At 46.3% G+C, this 25,929-nt stretch overlaps 1 protein-coding gene across 1 annotated transcript in view; it reads right to left on the bottom strand.

The window, feature by feature from the left end:
* The window catches only part of USH2A (usherin), a 398,687-nt gene that overhangs the window by 22,344 nt on the left and 350,414 nt on the right, over nt 1–25,929 (bottom strand). Inside the window, 3 exon segments of the mRNA XM_070401429.1 lie at nt 5,157–5,478; nt 6,816–8,311; nt 9,328–9,555. Coding sequence (XP_070257530.1) covers nt 5,157–5,478; nt 6,816–8,311; nt 9,328–9,555 — 2,046 coding nt within the window.

Here is a 25,929-nt window from a genome sequence, read left to right as displayed (position 1 = left end):
TGCACCAAACCCCCAGAAGGGAAGGAAAAGAGAGATTGACGGTGATACCTCCTCTGCCTCGTTCTGTTGAGGCGAAAGTCCTTCCCCCAAAAGTTGCCATGGATTTTGGTCTCTTTCCAGCTAAACAAGGGGTGAAGGAAATGGAGTGTAGTTCAGGGTTCAGAATAAGAATGCGAACAGATTATGCTTATGATTTCTAAGGGGAAACAATGGCCTCAAGATTTGGGTCCATCTTTATGGGGGGAAAGAGAAGCAGAGATCCTGCATGGGAAATTTTGAGCAATATGCCGGGATCTATTAACTTCAATGAACCAATACAAAAATCAAGAAATAAAGTATCTTATGAACAAACATAGAATTATCTACGTTATTTCTCTCTCTTATTCTATTCAATCTATGTATGTATGTATGTATCTACCTACCTACCTACTTATCTACCTACCTACCTCTTCACCATTTACCTAACTGACAAGGCATCCCTTTTGATTTGTACCTCCCATGATCACTGGGAACATAAACACACTGTGTGTGGGCTGCTCACAGGAAAAAAGGGACATGAATGGAGGAGGGAGGGTGAAATAAGGTTTACAAATTCCATGGCCAAGAGAAAAATGTAGAGATGCTGCTCAGCTTTGATTAATTCAGAGTGTCCTTATACCTGCAGAGTGTTCTTATAATAAAAAAAAAGATGATTAAAGTTTCCACTGAAACAACTTCCTAATCTGGGCTCAGCACACACTTGTACGCGTGAAGGTGTGCATACACACAAGCGCACAATGACAGCTATCAGGGGCAGGGACTTCCCCGGGAAGGGCCGTAAAAGTGAGCAGGTCAGCGCCGGCTGGGTCAGGTGCTTTCTTCTCGAGGGTTTTGGTTGTAAAGATGAAAAGAGGTACAATGTAAGATGTCACAGAAAACCCAGGCCAACCATATGAATAAACAGGGCAGAACTGAAATCACTGAACCACAAATTCTATAACTGACTTGTAAAATATCAGGTTCATTTGTTTATATTTCTATTTTTGATCTAAGTTTTAAAATATCTAACTAGCGAATATTACCACCTTTATGCTATTGTCCATTAAAATTTTTTTTATTGACTCTTCCCTCCCCCAAGGACCAATTAACTGCATTTTGCCTTAAAATTTTTAATTACATAACGTGTCAGCGTCTGCTCTCTACACTATCTGGATTCAGCAGAGGTCTCTTTGATATACTATTTGCTATCATTTCCCAAACAAAAATGGAATATAGAAATAACCAAATTCAATCAGCGATTTTTCACAGAAAAACCCTCTAATCTGTTAACTCCTTATGTAAGTGACAGTAAATGCCTTGTCCTTGGAGCAAGTGGAGATCTTGCTGCTTATTATAAGTTGAATTATAACAGTTCCTCTCAGAGGCTTGAGATAGAAATGTCTGAGGTTTTTGAAACTTTGGAATATTCTATAACATGCTTCCTTGTGGAATATGACAATTTTTGATAAAATAAGAAGCATTTGGACACCACCAAGAACACAGAAATATCAAGAAGCAGTAGGAGGCCATGTCACCGTTTAGAAAAACTGGAGCATGGGAATAAATTTTCCTGACAATTCACATCCAAAATAAATAAAAACCCTACACGCACAGCCATGCCCGTAATTAATAACTCGAGTAAATAGGTTGCATGTTAACAGGCAAACTATTAAATTATTCGTTTCCTGGGGGCATGTAATGAGACCGTTATCACATTCCCAGGAGGGAGACAAATAGATATTAAAAAGGTCTTTCCAATACCTGTATTGGCGAAGGCCAACAGCTAATTCAATAGATTCGATCAAAATCACCATTTCTTTCACTGCTCCTGATTTATGACCTGGGCTGTGGTTAGTCATCACTCACTGCAGTTTGCTCTCCAGCGCTCATAAATTATGCCTCATAAATAAAAAGATCCAATCAACGAAATCATATCAATTCATCTGCAACCTTGCAGTAGATTTTCTCAGGGTACTCATGCCGATGCCTTTTGAAAGGGGAGCTTGTCTTGGCTTTGGAATATGTTCGAGGAGCAAAATGCCAAACAGGGCTTTGGCACAATTGTGGTCAGAGGGACTCATGGCTAACAGGAAGGCAGGGGGTCTGAACCGCCATGACGGCAAGATGGTTTTATTTCATAAGCAGTCCTGCGGGTGGGCTACCGTCAAGGGGTAAATTGCTGCAGAGCTCTATGTAGCCACCTGTTTAACTGGCCACCTACCTCACAGGACTGTTCTGATTTACATGCAATACATTTTCTATACATTTATGAAGAATTGGGTGCTAAAAAAGTACATTTATAAATATTTTATGAAGACTTTTGAAAGCCCCAGAGTTGTATGCAAATGTAATTTGGAGCTACCATGGAGTGAATTTAAGCGAACAGTCTTTGGAACCTGGATCTCAAGGTTCAACTTTGAGCTCTCCCACTCACCCACTGTCTCCTTGGGCGTGTTAACTCACCTCTTGAGTGTTCTGATTTCTAAGGTGCACTATTGGTAATAACCCTATCTCAATGGCTGTCCTGAGTTCATACATGTAAAACTCTATCATAGTTCTCAGCACATAGCAAACACTAGATAAGTAAAACTGGTTATTATATACTAGAGGCCTGGTGCACAAAAATTTGTGCACTGGGGGGGGGGGGGGGTCTCCCTCAGCCCGGCCTGTGCCCTCTTGCAGTACAGATCCCTTGGGGGATGTCCAACTGATGGCTTAGGCCTGCTCCCCAGGGGATCATGCCTAAACTGGCAGTCAGACATCCCTCTGACAGCCCAGGAGCCCTCAGGGGATGGCCCACCCCAGGCAAGGAGTGGGCCTAAGCTGTTAGTCGGACATCCTTAGCGCTGCCACGGAGGTGGAAGAGGCTCCTGCCACCACCGCTGCGCTGTCCAGCCATGAGCCGGCTCTGGCTGAGTGGCGCTCTCTCTGTGGAAGCGCACTGACCACAAGGGGGCAGCTCCTGCATTGAGCGTCTGCCCCCTGGTGGTCAGTGCGTGTCATAGCGACCAGTCGTTCCTGGTCATTCTGCCGTTAGAGTCAATTTGCATATTACCCTTTTATTATATAGGATTATTTGTTGGTAGAGTGTTGGAAGAGAGAGTGGGACTAAATAGCAATTCTGTGACTCCGGCTGCTCTGAATCCACAAGAGCAAACCCCACACAGCATTCTGGGTTCAGCCCACTTCTCTCTGTATACCTTCCTCGGGGGCTCCTCCATTCTAGAAGTTCGAGGATTAGGATAAACGTAAGCCTGGCTTTTCAGAAATATTGTTTCTACATAAAAATTTGCTGACTGGATGGCATTCTCTACTTTGCCTTATTCATTAAAACTTTTCCCAACATCCAAAAGTATGAGCAGAAGCTAACCTTGGAGCAATTCAATGGCTCCTCAAAGAAAACAAAACTTATTTTCAGTTTCCATTACAGACATGGGCATCAAGGAGAGAACCGTGTAGCTTCCCAGACACTGACAGGCATCTGGGTAATGATCAGACCCATCGACAGATAGATAAATCAATTTACAAGAAAAAGCCGCAGCCACTTTCTTAAAGATCTCAATTGAAGGCATCAGATTTACAAAAATGCATGAACACTTTTTGTTTCCACCTGTAGATATGATTGCTTCATACAGACCTAGGCATTTATTGTGAACTGAATGGAAACGTAACGAGTCCCAGTAATTAAGTGCAATTCTCTTTAGGCACCAGAGGGGCTGCAGGCAATAGGGGCTTAGGAACAGAGCCCTAAGGGGCGCCAGGAGAGGCAGGAAAAGAGCAAAGAGGCGCTCACAGGCACTTTGAAGAAATGATCTCCTATTGGAATGAAGGGTGTGATGGCAAAAGCATGCCGTGGTCCCTGGCCCAGGCGCAGAATTCAGATTTCTACTCATGGAAACATCCGATGGCCTTCAGTCCAGGCGGGAGCACGGAGACTCTGAACTTCTAGGACAAATACGCTGCCTTGTGTCAGACAATGTCAATCTTTTAAAACCTGGAGCCCTGGGAGCTGGGGGCGGGCGCAGCTTCGTTCTTGCGGGAGAAGCTAACCAAACAAGCCTCCACGCTGGTCAGAAATACGTTCGTGAGACTAATACCTCATTTCATGTGTGTCCAAAGCCAAACAAAAAACAGACTCAATAAGTTTTGCCTAAATGGGATACAGAGAACGCACTGGAGAGGGGGGGTGAGGGGGGCAGCCTCAGAGAACCAGCCCTTTGAAGCAAGTTGCTCATCACAGACGTGCAGACACAGCCCAGGAGGATGGAGGGCACGTGGGCACGTCACTGTCTTCCCGAGAAGAGCAGTGGCCAGGAGGAGAGGGGCTGACCTGCCTCGCTGAGGGGCAGGAACGGTGAGACCCCTTGTCCCCTTCGACCCGTCCCTCCATCCTCTCCTGCATAGAGTGCCCTTTGGGGGTGGGTGGGCCTGTGGGAAATTGGCCATCCCATGTGGGCTCCCACAGCACCCGTCCGCAGGGCAGACTCACACGAGTGCGAATCACTAGGTTTCCCCCCCACCCTCAGCTGACCTGTCACTTCTCAGCCCCCCACCTCCCTCCCCCAGGCACGAGGCACCAGGAGCCTTTGGGGACCCCATGTGGGCGAGGGTGCTTACGTGTCCAAGGGGTCCCGTTTCAGGAAAACTGATAAGGTCACGGTCCCCCTGATGCAATGGAAGGGGGTCCTGGCAGGTCCCCAGGAGCCCGTGGGGAGAGTGCGACTACGATGCAGGATTACTGAGCGCCCTCCCTGCAGGTAAGAACCTCAGCTGCTTAGGGAGTGGACTCACCCCCAGACCCCTCTGCAGCCAGGATATTATTAACCTCCCTAAGGCCCAGGTTTCTCTCAGCGGCTTTTCAAAATGTAAGCACTTTGCAAAGGCAGGCACCAATGTGCACCTACGACCTATATTTTAATTTATTTAAAAAGTATATTGATTGATTGATTTCAGAGAAGGAGGGAGGGAGGGAGGGAGGGGGGGAGGGAGGGAGGGAGGGAGGGAGAGAGAGAGAGAGAGAGAGAGAGAGAGAGAGAGAGAGAGAGAAAGAAACATCAATGATGAGAGTCACGGATTGGCTGCCTCCTGCGCGCCCCCTACTGGGGATGTGGGAGTGGTTGATAATACGCGTTTCTTACCTGGTACTCATACTCTGTGAAAGGCAGGAGATCGGAATCCATAAAAGAGCTGGCGCTTCCATTATAGGTGAGAACTGGGCTCGGTGGCCCAGGCTGAGTTGCTACTTGTCTCCTGTACAACTCATAGGACAAAACTTGTCCATTTGGCCGAAGCGGTCCTGCCCACCGGAGAGAGACCGTGGGCTGGAACGCCCCGGGAGCCATCCGCACCTCCAGGCGTGGGGGTGGCTGCATGGCAGGGGCCATCTCGGGGGTCAGTACGGATGCCCAGTCACTGGACACGCATCCCAGCAGGGTGCAGGCTTGAATTCGAGCTTCGTACCTTCAGGACACAAGGCAGAAATTACTCGTTATTGGCAAACTAGAGTTTTGTTTTGGAAGAATCTTTATTAAACCAAGAGTTGCCCAGGCACTGTGGCTCAGTGGCTGAGTGTCGACCTGGGAACCAAGAGGCTATGGGTTTGATTCCTGGTCAGGGCACGTGCCTGGGTTGCAGACTCGATCCCTAGTAGGGGGCGTGCAGGAGGCATCTGATCAATGATTCTCTTTCATCATTGATGCTTCTCTCTCTTCTTCCCTCTCTCTCCCTCTCTAAAAAAGAAAAAAGTCAATAAAAGTAAAAATAAATAAATAAATAAGAAATACCAAGAGTTTTTGGATAAAAAGACCAGTAAGTTTATATTTATTCTTATTGATGGTTGACCCTTCTAAAAAGTAACACAGTTGCCTGGCTGCTGTGGCTCAGTTGGTTGAGCATCTTCCCTGGGCACCAAAAGGTCATCAGCTTAATCCCCAGTAGGGGGCGTGCAGGAGGCAGACTATCTGTTTCTCATCAATGTTTCTATCTCTCGCTCCCTCTCCCTTCCTCTCTCTCAAAAAAAAAAAAAAAAAAAAAAAGTTACAAAGTCATATTTCCATAGAAATTCTAGAACAGCTGAAATCCTCCTGGCTTTCCAAAATAAAGCAGCTCACCCGTCTTCCCTAAACAGGTGTGCGTGGGATAAATAAACGTTCAGGATTCTCTCCGGCACCCAAACCCTTTCCGTCTGCAGAATTACCGAGCCCAGCGATGAAGAAGGCAGCCTTGGGGAATGGGAGCCAGCTTCCAGCAGCCTTGGGCTCCCCGAACTCTGCAGCTGGGCCTCTCAGACTCCCCAGGAGTGTCCCCAGGCCGTGAAGGAGCACCGTGGAGGTAAGGCCTGCGTGGTCATAACCCCCCCACCCGATACCTGACAGTTTACAACAGGCTCCCTTGCAGCACGCGGAGACCTCTCGGGGCCGGAGGTAACCCAGCCACACACCAGATTATCCATCACGGACACACCTTATCACCGTCCAGTTAAACCCAACGAATCAATTACGTTTTGTCTGGTCGCTGGTCTCCTGCCGCCTGCACAGGTCTATTTACATAGCAGGACTGTCCCCTTCCAACAAAAGGGGCTTCTGTGAGCAGTAGGTGCCCATGGCTGCAAGTGCGTGCTTTGGGCTCTGTTCCCACACCCACCCATTTCAGGGCACCCCTACTTTTCCCTCCAGCACCATTCCTTCTCCCTTATTTCCTCTGGTTATGCAGATGGGGGCTGGGGTGTCACCCATGTTGGGCTCACACCACAGAAAGGGCGGCGACTTGCTCTCACAGGCCCAGGGGGAGAGACCCACCTGCGGAACGGCTGCAGCTGGTTTACCGTGAGGGCCCGGGCGCCAAACGAGTGATGACTCGCGTTGACGTGCACGATCCTGGCTTCTCCTTCAGGCAGCCCTCGGACGAAGAGGGTGTAGTTGACGATCTGGCCGTTCGTCCTCACGGGAGGGTCCCAGGCCACGGAGACCTCCTGGGGACCCCGGGCCTGTAACGTCGGAGGCCCCATCCCTGAGGGCGCCGAGGGGCTGGTTCGGTCTTTGACCAGGGGACTCACCGCGCCCCCCTGGCTGTTGTTGGCAGTCACCGTGTAGCCGTACTCCACCCCGGGGGTGAGCGTGAAGTCCTGGTAGCGCGTTTCCGGGCCGGTGTACACGATGGTCCCGTCCCTGCGAAGTTCGTAACTCCTGACCTGGCCGTTGGGGTTTCTGGGGGGCGCCCAGGTGACTTCTATGGATCCCGAGCCCGTGACTTGCAGTTCTGGGGGATCCATGTCCTGGGGCGGGGCCTCCAGGGTCCGGGCCGAGGTGGGCGCACTCGCTGTGCAGCCTCCGCGGGTGCAGGCCACGAGGGAGAAGCTGTACTGCGTGTAGGGCTGCAGGTGGGCGACCAGCAGGGACAGGCCCTGCCCGGCCGGGTGCTCCTGGCCCTCACTTCTGAGCCAATACGTGGTGATCCTGCCATTCTGCGCCGCTGGCGGTGACCAGGACGCATTGATCTGCGTGGCACTGAGGGCCCGGAGGCCTGGAGGGCGCAGCCCCGCTGGGGCAGCCTCCGGGGTGGTGGTGAGGGCCGGCTCGCTGGCCCCGCAGCCCCCGCTGGTGCAGGCGGCGACCGCGTAGCTGTACGTGGAGAAGGGAAGCAGCTCCGCATCCGTGTAATTGAAAGTCACGGCGTCGAAGCTGAAGGGACGGGGCGCCCCGCTCCTGTGGAGCCGATAGGACTGGACGACGCCGTTGGGCTGCTCCGGAGGGAGCCAGGCGATGAGCAGGGTCGGGGGACCCGCAGACACCAGGGTGATGGCAGGTGGAGAGAGACCTTCCGGGGGCGCCGGCCGGGTCCTCACCGCGGTCCACGGGCTGCAGGCGTGGCCGGCTGAATTCCACGCGTGGATTTGATACTCGCACGGCGTCCACGGCTGCAGGCCGGTGTCGCTGCACGCAAACGCATCCCTGTCCGTCGTGTACTCCGTGCAGACAACGTCCCCATCTGTCCGGTTCCCCGCGAAGCACCTGCGGATCACTTCGTAGCGGGTGATCTTCCCGTTCGGGTGGCCGGGCTCCGACCAGGTGAGCTCCACGCTGGTGGGGCCCACGGACCGGACCGCGGGAGGCGCCTGGGAGCGGGGCGGGGCCTCGGCTGTGCGCACGGGCTGGGGCGCCGAGTGGGCGCAGCCCGCCCGGGTGCAGGCCTGCAGGGTGAGCGTGTACTCAGTGGACGGGTCCAGGCGGCGGAGGAGGAACCGGCGGCTCAGGCCCGCGTACTCCAGGCTGCCGGCGCTGAAGATGTTGTAGGTCTGCAGCGAGAAGAGACGCGGGGAGGGTGACAGGTGGCATTTGGATTTTTGGTGCGGCTACCTCGTCCCTTTAACCTGGCCCACTGCTAGTCCTCATCCTGATGACCCTCACCCGGAAAGAATGGTCCGATACTAACTTTTGGAATATGATGTAAAGTCCATAGAAAGAGAAGCAATGTTTTTCTTTGCCTTTTTTTTTTTTTAAGGTTGGATATTCGATAAGCATATATCTACAAGCTAAGGGCTGCAGAACATGAATCTTTGACTTAAATGGGTGCTTGTGGGGTTTCCTCCTATTTGTATTTTTTAAAAGGTAGGGTATAGCCTAGGCGGCATGGCTCAGTGGTTGAGCGCTGACCTATGAACTGGGAGGTCATGGTTCAATTACCGGTCAGGGCACACGATTGTGGTGTTGGCTCATCCCCAGTAGGGGGCGTGCAGGAGGCAGCCAATTATTCTCTCTCATCATTGATATTTCTCTCTCTCTCTTCCTCTCCCTTCCTCTCTGAAATCAATAAAAATATAGTTTCTTAAAAAAGGAGGGAATAGCACTCAAATTCCCTCTTTTATAGGTACTAAGTGCCCTGGCTCATCCTGAGTAGGTTAAGTAGGTCCCATCCACACTGTCCATCTCCCATGACATTTTCTGGGAAATGGAATTACAGTGCTTCAGCATTCGTACCGGGGCGCCAGGGCTGTGTTTGTGTGTGTGTGTGTGATTGTGTGTGTGTGTGATTGTGTGTGTAGGCACACTCACATATACATTCATACATATATTCAGATACCACCTTGGATGACGAGAAGCTGGAAATCGCCACTGTATTAATTCTCTTACAGGCCAAACAAGAATTGCCTGTTCCGTGGGAGAGGAGTATTTTGTTTTGGTTCTGAGGGGACCCATCTGAACACTCCTCATACAAGCACAGAGCACGTTTCCATCCCATAGGACCCACTGCTCTTTGGGGAAAATGAGAAGTAGCTTAGCCGGAAGGCTGGTTCCATCTTTGAAGTGTTACCTTAATCACGCCGTTGGCCCGGACGGGCTCCGACCACCGCAGCAGCAAGGCCCGGCCGCCCGCCCTCTGCTCCACCGTGAAGTTGCTCAGTCCACTTGGGGAAGATTCCAGGGTCTGGATCAAGGTCCAGGGGCTGGACACCTCTCCTGCCTCGTTGGTGGCCACGACACCAACGTGATACGTTGTGAAGGGTTCTAACCCAAACAGGTGGGCCTGATGGCTTGTTCCCTGTAAGAAAATGGACAGGTGGGTTTGCTCTTACAAACGGCTAAGGACAGCTGGAAAGTCATTCAATCAGACACACTGGTGATGGCAGACAAATACCACAGCAGAGGTTTGAATTATTAAGAAAACAACAGGACTGTTTTCTTGTTCTTTTTTTAAAAAATATGTTTTTATTGATATTAGAGAGAGGGGAAGGGAGGAGAGAGAGATAGAAACATCGATAAGAGAGAAACAACATTGATCGGATGCCTCCTGCTTGGCCCCTTCTGGGGATTGAGCCTGCAACCACCGTCACGTGCCCTGAGCGGGAATCGAACCTGTAACCTCTTGGTTCCTGGGTTGATGCTTAACCACTGAGCCACACCAGCCAAGTTTTTATCTTGTTCTCGACACCCTGGTTGTGTGATTTCAGACACATACAAAGTGTGGGTCAGAGAGGATCCTTGCCTTTTCAGAGGTTACGAACCATGGGATGTGACACAGAATCTAAAGAAAAATATTCTATGATGCCTTAGAGATCGCCGGATCACAATGGAATGTGTGGAGACTTAACCTGAACAACCTAATCCTCTCTTCCCAGCTCCCCAGCTGCTTGTTTATACAAACGACTGCCCACCTCCCCCATCTCCCCTCTCATTCTTTTGGTGCATATTTAGATCTTACAATAAAGCAAACCCAAGAAAACAACAAGCCAACTGGACTATTAAATGCACAGACCCGTACAGAAGTCTACCATTAACACAAATGTGAAAACATTGGCATTCGTTAACAATGCCATAACCGAAACTATGAAACTTACTCCAAGTAACTGTAAGCTAGGCTTTGAGAATTTGGACCTTGTTGATTTAAAATAAAATGAAAGAATGCAAGAATGAGTTTTTGTGTGTGTTCTGCTTCTGCTCAGAGAGCAATATTTAACATACTTTGCATATCTTAACTGGAGCTTAGAATCTTAATGTTTTGAAAGAGCCCAGAATGCTTTTTCTACATCTGGGCTGGATGGATATGTGTGTTTACAGATAGGAATTATGTCTGCAAGTGGACCAGTAATGTGTGTATACACACACACACACACACACACACACACACGTGTGCGTGCATGCGCACACACACACAAATACATACTTCCTGTCCTGTACCACATCCACAGGATGTGAGTAATCCCGAGGAAGCTCTGACTGGTTTAATGGGATGTTTATACTTCATGGTGTGTGAGGTCACCTTGGTCTATTGGATGTTTAAATGTGACAATTGTCCTCTGTTCTTGGTGGGCATGGCAAGAGGGAGGTGAGATGGAGAAGAGGAAGTTATTTCTGAGAGTAGGTACCAGAAGGCATCAGACAAAGTTATGTGTATGGAAATTCTCTCTAATGGGGAGGCATCCGAATAGCATTATGATTAAAATCTAAAACAAGGTGGCAAAATCAAACAGAACCATTTTTTTAAAAAAAAGAAAATACACACTGGTAGACAAAACCAAAATATACCATCGAAATAATTTTGACACCATTTCCTCACATTCTTGGTTACAAGTTTCAACTGTGCTAATGTTTCTTCACAAGCAGAGAGAATATCATTTCTTTTCCTTATTAAAAACTAAGTCAATTTTCCTGTTTCTGTAAGTGCCATTACGGTATTTACATGCTAACCTCCTGAAATCTTTTAATATTTAAACGTTTGCTAAGCGACCAGACTCTGAAACAAATTTTCCAGAAAGACTAATTTCTCTTTTTTAAAATATTAAAAGTTCGTCCCATAAATATTTAAAACTGATTTCTCCACAACATCGGATTGGTCTTTTAGATAAATATCGCACAGGGCTGGAATGGCCACAATGAATATTAAATCTGAGGAGGCTACAAGTCCCGGTTACAAAACACTCTTTTCTGATAAGCGATTCCTTTTTGGTGGAAATAGGGCAAACACGGGCAAGATTAATAATGCAGAAAAGGAAACTTCTTTGTTCAGAATATCCAGGACTCGGGGCCGGAAGCAGCATAGCTCTGAAGCAAACAGTAATCGCCTCTCACAGATGACCTATAACACAGGTAGCCTGTCGAGGGATGTTTAGAGAGAGCTTTTGTCCTCAGAAGCATGAAAAGCGTGTGGGTTACAAAGCAAAACACATATGTGTATTGCCAATAGCGGCACCTGCTCAATGACAGTTTATTTCTGAGCCGAGAGTCCCATCCGGCCCCTAGATGGCAATACTCGCAAACACTTCTGGTAGCAGGAGTACTTGGCGATCAACACCGGCGTTCAGCCACAGGACACACGCCAGGCAACCACTGCAGAAATAACACAACTGGTTTCCTTCTAGACTCCTTTAACGCACACGGGTGTATAGCTCAGATCCTTGAGAGCAGGAGTATTCGGAACGCCCTGGCCTCCAAACCTTCCTCATCCGAGGTAGAAATTATGCCTGCAGACCTTAAGCGGAAGTTTGTGCCCGCCTGGCCCAGAAGGGGGTCACAACAGCTGTTTTGCTTAATTTGGTTACTTCTTAAAAAAAATAAAAGTAAAAAAAATGACCACACATTGGAAATGGAAGGGAGAATTTTGGTGTCATAAATTTAGACTGAGGACAAGTTCCCATATGAAGTTAATGTGTTATTTCTGAAGAGCAATGCACACACACACACACACCTTGAATAAATCTCAAAAACAGCCTTGCTTTTTGTCAATGTTTAGCAAAGGCCAGATGAAAATAAAATGAAAAGTTTAAAATAGCAAAACCAACCTTACCAATGTATTCTTTGACATTTTAGGAAATAATTTATGTTATCTTCTCCTTGAGTAGATTTCCAACAACTAAGCTCACCATCTGAGATCCCTGCTGGAAAGTCTGAGCACAGTTCACTGTGGATGGGGCTGTGTCTTGTTTGTTCAGTTACGTGTTATTTTTCTTACGTTCGAGAAATTTGCTTGAGCACTGCCAATCTTTCATGTTTTGGATTTAATTCCTTCCTTTGGAAACGTAGCATTCTGTAGCAATGACCTGCCAAAGTCATCATTAAAATCATTTGACTGCTTTTCTCTCTTTTTTATGTATTTACTTTTGTTGTTAATCCTCACCTAAGGATATTTTTTCCCTTTGCTTTGTAGAGAGAGTGGAAGCGAGGGAGGAGGCAGAGAGAGAGATAAAGATCGACTGCCTCCTGCACATGGCCTGACCCGGGCCAGATCGGGCCTGCAACCCCGGTACATGCCTTTGACTGGGAATCTAACCCAGACCCTTTGGTCCTCAGGCCGTCATTCTAACCACTGAGCAAGGGCTTTTCTCTCTTCTGTTCCCCCGTTCTTTCTTCCCATATAGAGATTGTCTTAGTTTAATATGCATTCTTTGTCATCATTTTGCTCGCTCTCCTCCCTCTCTCTTCTATCCTACTGATGGATGCTTTTGGTAGAAATAGATCTCTCTCGTCCTTCCTCCCTTCCTCCTTACCTCTGTCCCTCTCTCCCTCCCCCACCTCCATGTTATCCCTGACCTGTGGGCTTCCCTTTTCTTTTTCCTCTCCATGTCCACATTACACAATATTCATATTTTTTATTCTAGACGTGTATTACCTCATTCTGTTAGGCAGCAGAATAAAAGAATGACTCAACCAAGGAACATAGAAATAATCCTTTCTCCACAACCCAATATTTCCAATGAGATGTGGACCTTTTTTTCCCTTTTCAACTCATATGCATAAGGGTCAGGGTCTGGAGACAAACGGGATCATCCTTTCATAAGACACACAGACAGGACGCCCTGGACCACGCTGCCAGGCGCGGCTCTGCTGGCGATTAGAACCACACCCGAACCTCCCCACTCAGCTGCTGGGGGCACACGGCACCACTTGGCGCCTTCAGCAGGCTGACAATTGTACGCCACCTCCTCTGATTATTTTTGACGACTTGAAGTGCCCCGAAGGTGTCCCCGGGGTCAATAGGTTTATGTAGGTTGAAAATGATCAAAAATTACCATTGATCCGTAGCTGTCAATAAAGGGCTGCGTGGGGAGACTTCCTGCACAAATGTTTAAACTGCATAAAGCAACCGAACTTAGTCATCTCTGAGGCTATCGATCTGATGAGCCAGCAGTTTGCAGGGCTCTCCCTCCGGTCTTCGTGGTGCATGTTCACGGAGCTGCTTACGGTGGCCCCAGGCGTCTTCCCACCTGCTCCTCTCCTGCCCTGAACCCAAACAGTGGTGCATGGGCCCTGATGAGCTCATCTGCAGAGCATCCTGGGTGCTTGCTCCCCTGGCAAAGGGTTCCTCTTCCTGGTCACCAGCAACTTCACGGATCGTCAGCTTGATAGGGTTTCTTCTGTCTTTGCCCCTTTTCACTTGAAAATGACTGACTTTTGGCTCTTAAGTCCTTCTCCTCCTTAGCTACAATGAATTCCAATGTCTTTTTCTGCACTGGGGGAACTTGAAAGGAATCTCGGTTTAAATATATTAACTTCTACTTTAGTGGAACGGCTTGGTTTTATCATACGTCATTATCATACCTTGTCATTATAAAATAAAAGAGTGGTTGTGGACAGGTTTCCAGTGTAGATTAAAAATCAAGCATGAGAAGTAGGGAGTGATCTCCTTTACCATTACCTAAACATCATGCCTGGCACAGAGTATGTCTAGTGCCCTGGCTGACTTATCTACATCTTCATCCTGACAAACCACAGAAAATATTCCTATGATTCATGAAAGCAAGATAATCTGAGGCCTGGGTTCTATAGGGCTATCTGTCTTTCTAGTCATAAAGTTAATGTTTGAGTTCTCCAAGGGTTGGTCAACATTTGTGTATCATTTTGTAAAAGTGAAATTCATCTTGATATGGAAGGAATCTCCTTATTACTCAAAGCCAAATATCAACTTTGAACCCTTATCTATGGTTACCTACGTATGAGACCTCCAAGTCTGCAAAATGTTAACACATTGCGTACCGCATAGAAATCTCTAAGACATACGCCAGGGGCCGCACGTTTTTGGTCAAACTGCACGTTATTTAAATCATCATAATGCACTTTAGGTGTTGTTTTTCAATAATTATAACATTTTTATTTACAAAAACAACTAAACAATTAAACAATTAAAGTTCCTAGTACTTTTTTAACGTATGGTACTGTGTAAAACATTTTCCTCTATGAAGAGGAACCAAACAAAATTTACATAAGTATCTAGATTCGCTCCTTTTTCCATGGGCATGAAAAACGAGAACACTTGTGAGAGGTCCTTAACAGATGGCGCATGAAACACGAGAAAACTCCTGAGCAGTACGAAATGTGTTAACAGAAGCAGGAGGCATCCACTGATGTCACATGCACACTAATTTTATCACTAGAGGCCCAGTGCACGAAATTCGTGCACACGTAGCAAGGGCCTATGGCCAGCAATAAGGGCCCATCGGGGCCTTCTGGCTGCTGGCTGGGGCCTTCCTTCCCCGGCTGCTGACCAGGGCCTTCCTTTGTTCCGCAGCGTCCCCTGCGCACATCATAGCAAGAGATAGAACTCCTGGTCTCCTGAACTTCCGAGGGGACACTTTGCATATTAGCCTTTTATGTATATAGACTAGAGGCCCAATGCACGAAATTCGTGCAAGGGGCGCGGCCCTCGCAGCCCCTGCTGCCTTGGCCCATCGCAGCCCCAGCTGCCTTGCAGCCCTGCCCACTGGTCATTCTGGAAGGTCGTCCGGAAAGTTGTTCTGCTGTGCACTATAATTAGCATATAAGCTCTTTATTATATAGGATGGTCATCTCTGACCACATACCTCCTGGCTGGTGGGACAAAGATACATTTTTTGATGGCACACACACATGCAGGGTTCTTCCGGAATCAAAGAACAACTAACCAGAAAGGTAGAAAAAAATACCCTTTAGGTTCATGGTTTATGGTCTTAGGTGCATAAACCCTGTGTGCGTGCGAGGTGGCATTGCTAAGTGGCAGGCGGCTGACAAAATGGTCAGTGAAACATGCAGGATTGCTGGTCAACAGCTGCACTGAATAGCTACACAGGCTCGAGCATCTGGCTTGTACCACATTCTGGAACGTTGCTATGATAGATATAAGATGGATACCAGGCTCCTGACTTTTAGGACTTTATAATCTACAGTCGTAAACGCTAACCTATGAATACAGATACACACAATCTGGAGTGTGGTCAGTGCTAGCATTAATGGAGCGCAGGGGAAGTAAGGAGGGGCTACTTCTGATGGGGAAGGGAGAGGCAGGGGAGGACGTCATTGGGAGGTGGCATCTGATTAGGAAGATGTAGGGTTTGAGTGGATAAAAATATGTGAGGGGTTGGAAGGAAGAAGAGAAGAAAGGGCTGGGAGCCGAATGGAGCTGACGTGTTGTGGGTACAGAAGAAGAGCGGGGGTCAAGGCTGGAAGGAGATGGGACAGGGCTGCGCATTTTACCGAGTTTCTGGGCTACTTTGTTAAAAAACGGTAACGTTAGGCGATAATTTCAAGGACTAATTATGTATAAAGAGCTCCACAATGCAATTTGAAGGAATAATAGAAGAACTTTACAATTTTGCCCTATTGTGGTACAGGTTGTGGCCAGTGACTGACAAAACAAAAATCTGCCAACCATTCATTCATTCATTGGCTTGTTATTCAGCCAATAAGTATAGACTGCCATAGACGGAAGGTAGCAGAAGAGTCTTTACTTAGATTTAAAACATCTTTGAATGTTTGCTCGATTTCAAAATTTGTAATTACTCTTTAGACACAAGCGTTTGTCTTTTGAAACCAGTCGAAGTGGGGATTATGACAACTAAACTGAATTTAAGCCAATTACACGTCCTCCGTCCTGACCCGCTATCACAATCTCATGTACCCGGACCATGTTTTTTCCTGGTCATGGTTCATGTGTGCGTGGAGTCACCAACGCCCTTGCCATAGTCCCTCCTGCCCATCCAACAGCCATCAGGCAGCTGGGAAAGGTCAGGGATACTATCGGTGAAACAGAATGAAGATCATTCAAAAGGCACACACGGTAAGAAAGCATTCCCAGCTCAGGGTTCTAACTCATGTCATGGGGCTTCATTGAAAACATTTCAAGAAAACATAAGAGCATCCCCTCCCTTCGAGTAATGACAGTTGACTAGTCAGAGGCCAGTGCTCATAACATTTGTAAATTTCAAACTTCAGATGTCTGGTATGGAGTATTCACATGTGAATTCTGTGTGCAGTTTACCCCCACAAACACCTGCATTCATAAAAGAAGGAGGATATGTGAAAAGGGGAGTTGTTTTTTTCTCTCATTGGATAACATCAGTGATTATATAATGGGGGGAGGTCAATGCAAGAAGATAATTCACAGGCATTTTCTTTATAGACAAATGGGCTGTATCAATTTAATCTATAAAGCAAAAGCTCGAGTCCTTGTAAAATGAATGATGATGCCTCAGCTACAGTAAAAACACCGGGTTAAAAAATAAAAAAAGGAAGGCTTCAAAATGACCCATTTTTCAACGGAGAAGAAAAAAATTAAATTTGTGATAATTAAATGTTAAAGTGGCAGGCCAGTCACACTAAATATTAAAAAGCGGTACTTTCACTCTATTAAAATGAAGCATGTGCTAACTCTGTGGCCCAGCAGGTCCTCTCTGGCCATGTATTTTATGGCAACATGAGGGAAACTGTACTAAACTACATTTAAACGAATTTCATTCCAGTCTCAATCTTGTAGTTATGCAATCCTTGATTAAACTTCTTTATTGAGGGCCCTGGGCTGGCTGCTGCTTCTCCCTTTAACTTACTTTTTAAATGTTTTAAAAATGTGTCTTTATTGTTGAAAGTATTACATATGTCCCCTTTGTGGTTTTGTTGTTGTTGTTGTTTTCCCATTGATCCCCTCCACCCTGCCCTCGCCCCTCCCAAGCCTTCACCATACTATTGTTTGTGTCCGTGGGCTATGCATAAACTATATAATAAAAGCCTAATATGCAAATTGATCAAACGGCAGAACGACCGGTGGGATGACCGGTTGCTATGATGCACATTGACCACCAGGGGGCAGACACTCAACACAGAAGCTGCCCTCAGCCCACAGTGCCCCCCGCCCCCCGCCGATCACCCTGATGGTTGCCCTGCAGATCAGCAGATTGCCGGCCAGGCCTGGGGACTCTACCCATGCACGAACTTCATGCATTGGGCCTCTAGTATGCATATAAATTCCTGCTAATCTCTCCTCCCTCACACCTCTCCCTCACCCCGCCTTCTCTCTGAGATCCCACAGTCTGTTCCATGCGTCTATGTCTTTGAATCTAGTTTGTTCATCAGTTTATTTTGTTCCTTAGAGTCCACCTATGAGTGAGACCACGTGATACTTATCTTTCTCTGACTGGCTTATTTGTCCCGGTGACTCACGTTAGCCACAAGTCTGCAAAGGTAGCGTTAGCTTATCTCCTCACTGACTCCCATTTAACTGCAACTGCCCGCTCTCCTCTTCCTCCTCCCATGTGGACACTCCTTTACCTTGCTCTAGATTTTTTTTCTTTTCCAAAGTCCTCCTCCATCATTTCCAACAGATGACAGACCCTATGTGGTTACCATGATGATTATAGATTGTCTATCTCTCTTTATCAGAATGTAAGTTCCACTGGGAGGGGAAGGGACCTGTGTCTGTTTCATTCTTGGCTGCATCCCAAGTGTCTCTAATCATGCCTGGTACTGAGTAAGTGCTCAACAAACACTGGTGCTGTCAGCGAAGTCAGACAGAATTTAAAATAAAGGAGTGGGGTGAAGAAGAGAGTGCGGAGTGAGTCTGAGGAGAGAGAGTACGAAATGAGCCTGAGAAGTGTCTAGAAAAGAGTGTAGTCAGGGCCCTGGACCGAATGCAAGTTACCCTTGGAAGCAGGAAAATGTGAACAGTTATATGACAATAAATGTAAAAACATAGAATGGAAAATTCTAGAAAAATAGAAAAAATTAACCAATGTTCTCAGTAATAGATTGCTCAGCTTTAAAATAAAATGAAACAAAGACCCGAATCAGCCCCCTATTTTAAAGAGGCCCCAGACCAGAGAGTTTGACCAGAGAAGTTTTCTGTTACTGCTTTTAATTAAATGTCTGAGTAACAGGTGATTAAATTGTGTTTGAGAAAAATAGATAAGTGTGCTAGATAGCAAACTCAATCTATGATGTTAGAATAATATCATAACTGAACATGAACTGAATGAGAAAGACCCATGAAAAGCTCCCGCCATGCACTCGGATCAGGCTCCAAAGGGGTTAACGACCAATCAGAACACAGGCGGTGTGAGTCGATGTCGATGTTGGCGGCGCCCACAGCAGTTGTGATATGATATTGAGTTGTTGCTTCAAAAACATTTTAATAGAACAGGATTTAAAATTTCCCCTTTCCTTTGGATTTTTTAGTTAATATTAGAATTAAATTAAAGCATTAAGTCAACCAGCTTAGTGCAAAGCAAATTATGTCGGGTTCAGCAGTGAGGGCTTCGCTATGGAATATTTATTGACTCAAGCTTATTAACTTGTAAATCCTCTAGTTTTAGATTATGATCTATTGATTATCTGCTTTTATTTGCATTCTAAATGAATAAACAAAAGGAAATGATGGCGGTTGTTTAGTCATTACACCTTAAGAGACAATGTTCTTACGCTAAGCATACTTAATTAAAAATAAAAACACCTTTTATTTGTTCCGAGAGCCAGAACAAAGTTGTGGGTCTTATTTTCATGTAGGCAAATCAAAGCCTGTTTTCAATCCTGCATAATCATTTCTAATAGACATTTGGACAAAACTGGAAAAAAATAGTTTCTTGCGGAGGATAGAAAGTGTGCTGTGAGTTTGGCATTTTGAATGCATTATTACAATTGTTCCACAATCTATTATTTTTCTTGGCTTATTTTAGCCAAAAAACGATCTCTCTTATGTGTGAGAGAAGCCCTGTGACTTCATGTCTGGGGAATAAGGCAAACCTTTGAGAGTCCAGATGCTTTAATCAAAAAGTGATCAATTGATGCCCTTGCTGGTGTGGCTTAGTTGGTTGGGTGTCCTCCTGTGCACCAAAAGGTTGCTGGTTTGATTCCTGGTCAGGGCACATGCCCAAGTTGTGGGCTAGATCCCCAGTAGGGTGCATGCAGGAGGCAGCCAATCAATGTTCTGCTCTCACATCAATGTTTCTCTCCCTCTCCCTTCCTTTCTCTCTCAAAATCATTTTTTTTTAAAGCAAACAACTGAGAATTAGAAGACCTGAGTTCAAGTTTTACCTCTGTCACTCAGATGAGAGAGACCTTAGGCGAATTTCTGAGTAGCCTATATAATAAAAGCCTAATATGCAAATTGTCCCCTTTACCAGAAGTTCAATCAGGAGTTCAACCAGGGGTTGGGGCTGGCAGCTGCAGCAGGCGGCCGGGGAAAGGGAGTCACTCCTGGCCGGCAGCCACCAGGGACCCTATCCGTGCATGAATTTCATGCACTGGGCCTCTAGTTGGTTCATAATAGTATCTTTTTCATGGACTTTTGTGAGGATTAAGCCCACAATTGTATATATGATGTGTTTTTAAAAAATATATATTTTATTGATTTTCCACAGAGAAGAAGGGAGAGGGATAGAGAGCTAGAAACATCGATGAGAGAGATTGATCAGCTGCCTCCTGCACGCCCCCCACTGGGGATGTGCCCGCAACCAAGGTACATGCCCTTGACCGGAATTGAACCTGGGACCCTTAAGTCCGCAGGCCGACACTCTATCCACTGAGCCAAACCGGTTCGGCTGTATGATGTGTTTTAAGTTTGGGATTGCAGACTGCCAAAACTGAATTGTGACAAAACCAGAGAAAGACTGGGGACATTATCAAGAGCTCCTGGGGCTTGGAGTTGGATATAGTAACCAGAAAATGTGTCTCTATTTTGTAATGAATGAGTCCCATTCTGTTTTACCTAGAACATGGGGACATTTTGGAAGATTATATGGGAAGAAAGGAACGATGTTAGATAGCCAGGGGATGGACTCACATTCAAGGAGGGTTTATTTACTAGTATGTGAAGGTTATAGACCCAACAGCCACACCCTCCCTGTCCCAACAGGCCCCACCCTCCCTGTCCCAACAGGCCCCACCCTCCCTGTCCCAACAGGCCCCACCTTCCCTGTCCCAATAGGCCACACCCTCCCTGTCCCCACAGGCCACAACCTTCCTGAACCAACAGCCACACCCTCCCTGAACCAAGAGGTCACATCCTCCCTGTCCCAACAGGCCACACCCTTCCTGAACCAACAGGCCACACCCTCCCTGTCCCAAAAGGCCACACCCTCCCTGTCCCAATAGCCCACACCCTCCCTGAACCAACAGGCCACACCCTCCCTGTTCCAACAGGCCACACCCTTCCTGAAAGAACAGGTCACACCCTCCCTGTCCCAAAAGGCCACACCCTCCCTGTCCCAATAGCCCACACCCTCCCTGAACCAACAGGCCACACCCTCCCTGTCCTAACAGGCCACACCTTCCACGTCTCAACAAGCCACACCCTTTCTGTCCCAACAGACAACACACTTCCTGTCACAACAGGCCACACTCTGCCCCCTCCCAGGTCTGGCCAACATAACACTCCCTGACTGGCTGTCACAGCACCCCTGACACCTCCTCTGTGATTTATTTTTCTCCATTGTACCCCATAAACACACACACACACACACACACACACACACACACACACAGAGTCTTTCCCTCACTAGAATAAAAGAAGGATTTTTCATCTGGATTATCCACTGCTGTATACCCAGTTGGCATATATTAGGTGCATATAAATTGGATGAGTGAATGAATGAATGAATGAATGAATTAAGTCTAGATTAGTCCCTAGAATGGGAAGAATGGGAGTTTTACAACTGGAGGAAATGGAAATATTTACCTCCTCTATTTGCCTTTAACAGATAGTGTTATATTATTACAGTTTATGGTTCCATGCAAAGTGGATTAATAGTTTGAGCTAAGCTATCTTTGGAAACATGGGTGACTTTCCACATTCCGGAATTAAAAACCATGATTCAAATCTAGTTCTAACCCTCTATAATAATAAAAGCATAATATGCTAATTAGACCAGACATCCTTCCAGACGACCTTCCGGACAAAGCTGGGGTTGTGAGGGAAGCCCGGGTCCTGGGTGCCGCTGGTGGCAGGAGGGAAGCTGGTGCTGGCAGCCGGGGGAAGGAAGGCCTACTCTTGCACGAATTTCGTGCATCGGGCCTCTAAGTACATTTATAAATGAAGAACAAGGAAATAGCCAGGTTCACACTTCTTGTGATCCAAGCCCTTTGTCAGCCATAGTATGAGGTATAAACACTAACAGTCCAGTCATATTCGACCAGAAGTTGACAAAAAACAAAATTGAAACTATCAAGGGGATCATTTGGAGAATAGACTAGCACCTAATATTATTGATGATGAAACTTTTATTAAAGATTGTACTATGCCTTGAGATACTAGTTAATAACAGTAGCTCATGATTGATCAAATATTCTATTTATGATTTATCCATAGCTACTCCTTGTTAAATTCCTCTTCTTTTAGTGTAAATAATTTTTTCACCAGTATATATTTTATAATTTATAAATATGCCTATCGTGGGGTGGTATGCTTCAGAAGTTCTTACTTATAGGGGCGCACATTCTAAAATGTTTGGAGACAACCAACCTATATTCACATTCTTCCTTCAGCAAAGCAATTATTAAGAAGGAAAACAGAGCAAAGCTCTGAAAAATAAATTAAAAAATCCCATCACTATTTTGTTATGAATGAAGTTCCAAAATAAAAACAAGTAACTCACTGGGGTCATCGCCTTGTGATGGACGAAGTCCAGTAATACTTTGTGGGAAATCAATGCTTAAAGATAATTTATGAAAAATAAATTTCATCCCCTTACTAATTTCCCAGTGAGAGGTGATGGCTGTTATTGATAAAGATGACACCAATGGTCATTGCCTGGGTGACAATGAAGAACATAGTTGGAGACAAAAGCCCTATAAGATGTGCATGTCACAAAACCATACGAAACCCGTTATGCACATGGGCTATTTTAACCAGTCACACTGCTACATGTGTTTAGTAGTTCTTTTTGCTATTTCTCAGGTTGAATGATTTGATTTCAATTCTCTATTAACCTTACAATCTTAGAATGAAGAAGACCAATGCAAATCGAAGTGGTGCTGGCAAGGTGTAAAACATTTACACGGCCTCTTGTCCCCTGTTACTTCCAAGATTGCAAGTGATCAGTTACAGCGAGAAGACTGTGCCGGGAGGGGAGCGGGAGGGAGCTGCGGAGCAGGGTGATGCTCAGTTATCATGGTGACTGTCTTCTTCACAATCGTGCAAGTGCATCATTCACTGTGGGTGACTAGAAACAGATGAAGAGGGGCTGAAAAATGGGAGGATTTTCCTTGTCTCGTGTCTCTCTGATAACTAGGCAGACTCCGGAGCATGAAAGATGAGGGCGGCCCCATTCCAACCCGAGCACGTAGCCACCATCTGGGCATTTTCAAAGCAGGACACTGACACGCTCAGATGTATCCCCCAGCAGGGTGCAATAATCCAGCACTAAAAAGAAAACTGCAGTGAGCGATGGCCGCTTCCACACTTGCAATCAGCCAACCCCGGGAAGAGGCAAGGATTTTCCAGAAACTTCCGCTGAGGTTGCATCTTCACTGCTCACTGGCAGGGTCAGTGCCCAGAGGGCTTCTGGGACTCAGCAGGCATGTGGCATATCCACAGATCCAGCAGAGGGCGCTCTCCTCATGGAAAGACTGGGGTCAGACCTTTCTGAATGGAGCCCTTAGCTAAGGGCTCAAAAGTGAAAATTCTCAGGAGACCACACCCACTGTGACTGAAGCCATTTCCTTCAGAAACGTTCACTATTGAAACAAACACTGACTTTTAAGAGGATATCTTTGGTGTTCAAAGGTGTACCCAGTTGAGTCATTTATTTTAGATGCTACCGGAGGCAGACCCTGACTAACGAGAATTACTAGTTATTGATAATTAGAAAACCAAGAGAATCAACACTATCTCTTTGGACCTTTCAAGGTGAGAGTTCAGAATCTGTTATTTCTGAAAGCCTCCAACAGCGTCTACAGATCCTCCAGTCACGCAAATGAGTCAACACTACATCAACTAAAAAACCCTCAAACCCTCGCTGTCTTCTAGCTGTTCTTATGAGGGACATATTGCAGTGACAGAAAAAAACCATGACTTATCAGAACAAATGTCACATTGATAGAAGCATATAATCTTTGGCCACAAAACGCAAATAAATGCTCAAGTTAATCTGTGTACTACACATATTTTCACGGAATTTTAATTGTATAGACAGGCCATTATATAATCTTTTCTTCAGTTCACTCACATTTGAAAAATGAGCACTTACAAGATTCAGGTAAGTTCACAGCCTTCCCCTTTGCTGGGTTGTGCCTTGATGACGAGAGAGGCTACAAATGACATTGTTTCTTGTAATAAGAGGCATAGACACATCCTAATGGGACTACCAATTGCCAAAAGTTACTTAAACTGTCTCTCCACCTTAGGGAGGAAAGAAACTCTAAGGAAACACAAATGAGAGAATTAGAGAGAAAATGTTTTAGGAAGAAACCCTGTCCAAGAACATCTCCCTAAATCTTCCCAATGAAATAATGTCCTTGCTTCTGGTTGAAACTGCCGATACATCTAAGAGGAAGATTCCTCCAGACTGTTTCTAGAATTCCCCAAAGATCTTTTGTTTTTCTTTCTTGGTCTCTCTACATGCAGCATTTTTTATTCTGCTCCCTGCTAAAAATTCTTATTAGCTAATCTAACCATTCAATTTATCCTGCCTATTTTGTACTGAATAAATAGCCGACATTGCTAATTGGCCACCTGGGGTTCAAAGAGGAGAAACACTGAGCTGATGTCTGAATGTCACTGGGAAGTGCTGACAACACACTGACCACACTCTCTTTCGCAGGATCTGAAACCGCGCTTCCTCGCCGTATGCGCCCCTCCCTCCCCTCCTTCCATGGCTTGACCGTCTGTGAGACTCATATAATTTTTTTAAAGTGATTTATTTCTAACAGATGTGATCATCCGGCCGCGGGGACCTGGATGCACGGTGCCCCTAACAACTTTAATTTCTGGGTAGAAGAAGCACGCATCCCACTAATAAATAATTATCGCTCCGTTAAGGAAAAGATGCCGAGGTGTGAGGTAGGAGGACCAGGTACTTCTGGGCAGAAAGGACATGCAGATGGGGTTTCCTGTGGTCCCACCTCTTCTCAATCTAAATGTGCTAATTATTGTATTTCTAGAGCATGGCAGGTCATGAAGGAAGAACATCAGTCATGGTTTAATGTATATCACACTATGTAAATATGTGTGTGTGTGTGTGTGTGTGTGTGTGTGTATATATATATATATATATATTTCAGAAAGAAAGGGAGAGGAAGAGAGAGATAGAAACATCAATGATGAGAGAGAATCATTGATTGGCTGCCTCCTGCATGCCCCACACTGGGGATCGAGCCCACAACCCAGGCATGTGCCAGGACCGGGTATTGAACCATGATCTCCTGGTTCATAGGTTGACTCTCAAGCACGGAGCCATGCCGGCAGGGCCACCACACTATTAAGAAAGCTGGTTTTAGGTATACAGTTTCTTGTAAACCCAATATTACACAGGGTTAGGTAAGAGAAGATGACCACAGAGGTCTGGTGTAGAGGGAAGTCATAGGCGATGTCAGGAGGGGGGCGGATGGCACATTCCCCCTAGTCCCCTAAGTGGCTCTGGGGCATCACAAGGTGTGTCCTCACTCCTTTGGCTGGGGTCAGCGCTCCATTTCTGGATGCTGGAGAGGGGGCCCCAGGCAGTGCCACCTTTGGAACACCTTGGAAGGCCAGAAGGTGGGCGGGATCATACAGTTTTAGAGAGTAAACATCGTGGTCTGATAACCTGTACAGATATTTTTTGAAAAAAAAATATCAAGATGTTCTGGTCTAATAGGTGCAAGAACGTGAAAGGTTACCAACTTCCTCAAAAAGCAACCATCTTTACTGTTATGCCGACAAGTTGAAGATTGTTTGGAGTAACCCTCCTTTTAATATTGGTCCCCAGATGGCAGGATTGTTTCTTCAGGAATAGAGTGGTAACTATCATCTTAATACTTACTAGTCACTCTTAAGGGAGACCATGGAGTATGGCATCCCTTCTCCCCAAGAATAGAAACACTTCAAAAGGTCAACTTCTATCATCTGACCTAGAACTGGTTAGCTGTCCCCCACCTGGGACAAGATGTGCACCTGGGCCCACTCCTAGGACAAGAGAATTGGGATCGAGACCCGGACAGAGCTTCTCCCTGATAACCCGGCAGAGGAGAGGGGACTGTGTTCTTGACA

The sequence above is a fragment of the Myotis yumanensis genome, unplaced genomic scaffold (assembly GCF_028538775.1).
Source record: "Myotis yumanensis isolate MYYU_CA2020_CCGP unplaced genomic scaffold, mMyoYum1.0.hap1 SCAF_22, whole genome shotgun sequence".
NCBI classification, from domain to species: Eukaryota; Metazoa; Chordata; class Mammalia; order Chiroptera; family Vespertilionidae; genus Myotis; species Myotis yumanensis.
Note: the sequence above shows the minus strand (reverse complement) of the source record. Positions and strands in the feature narration are given on the sequence as shown.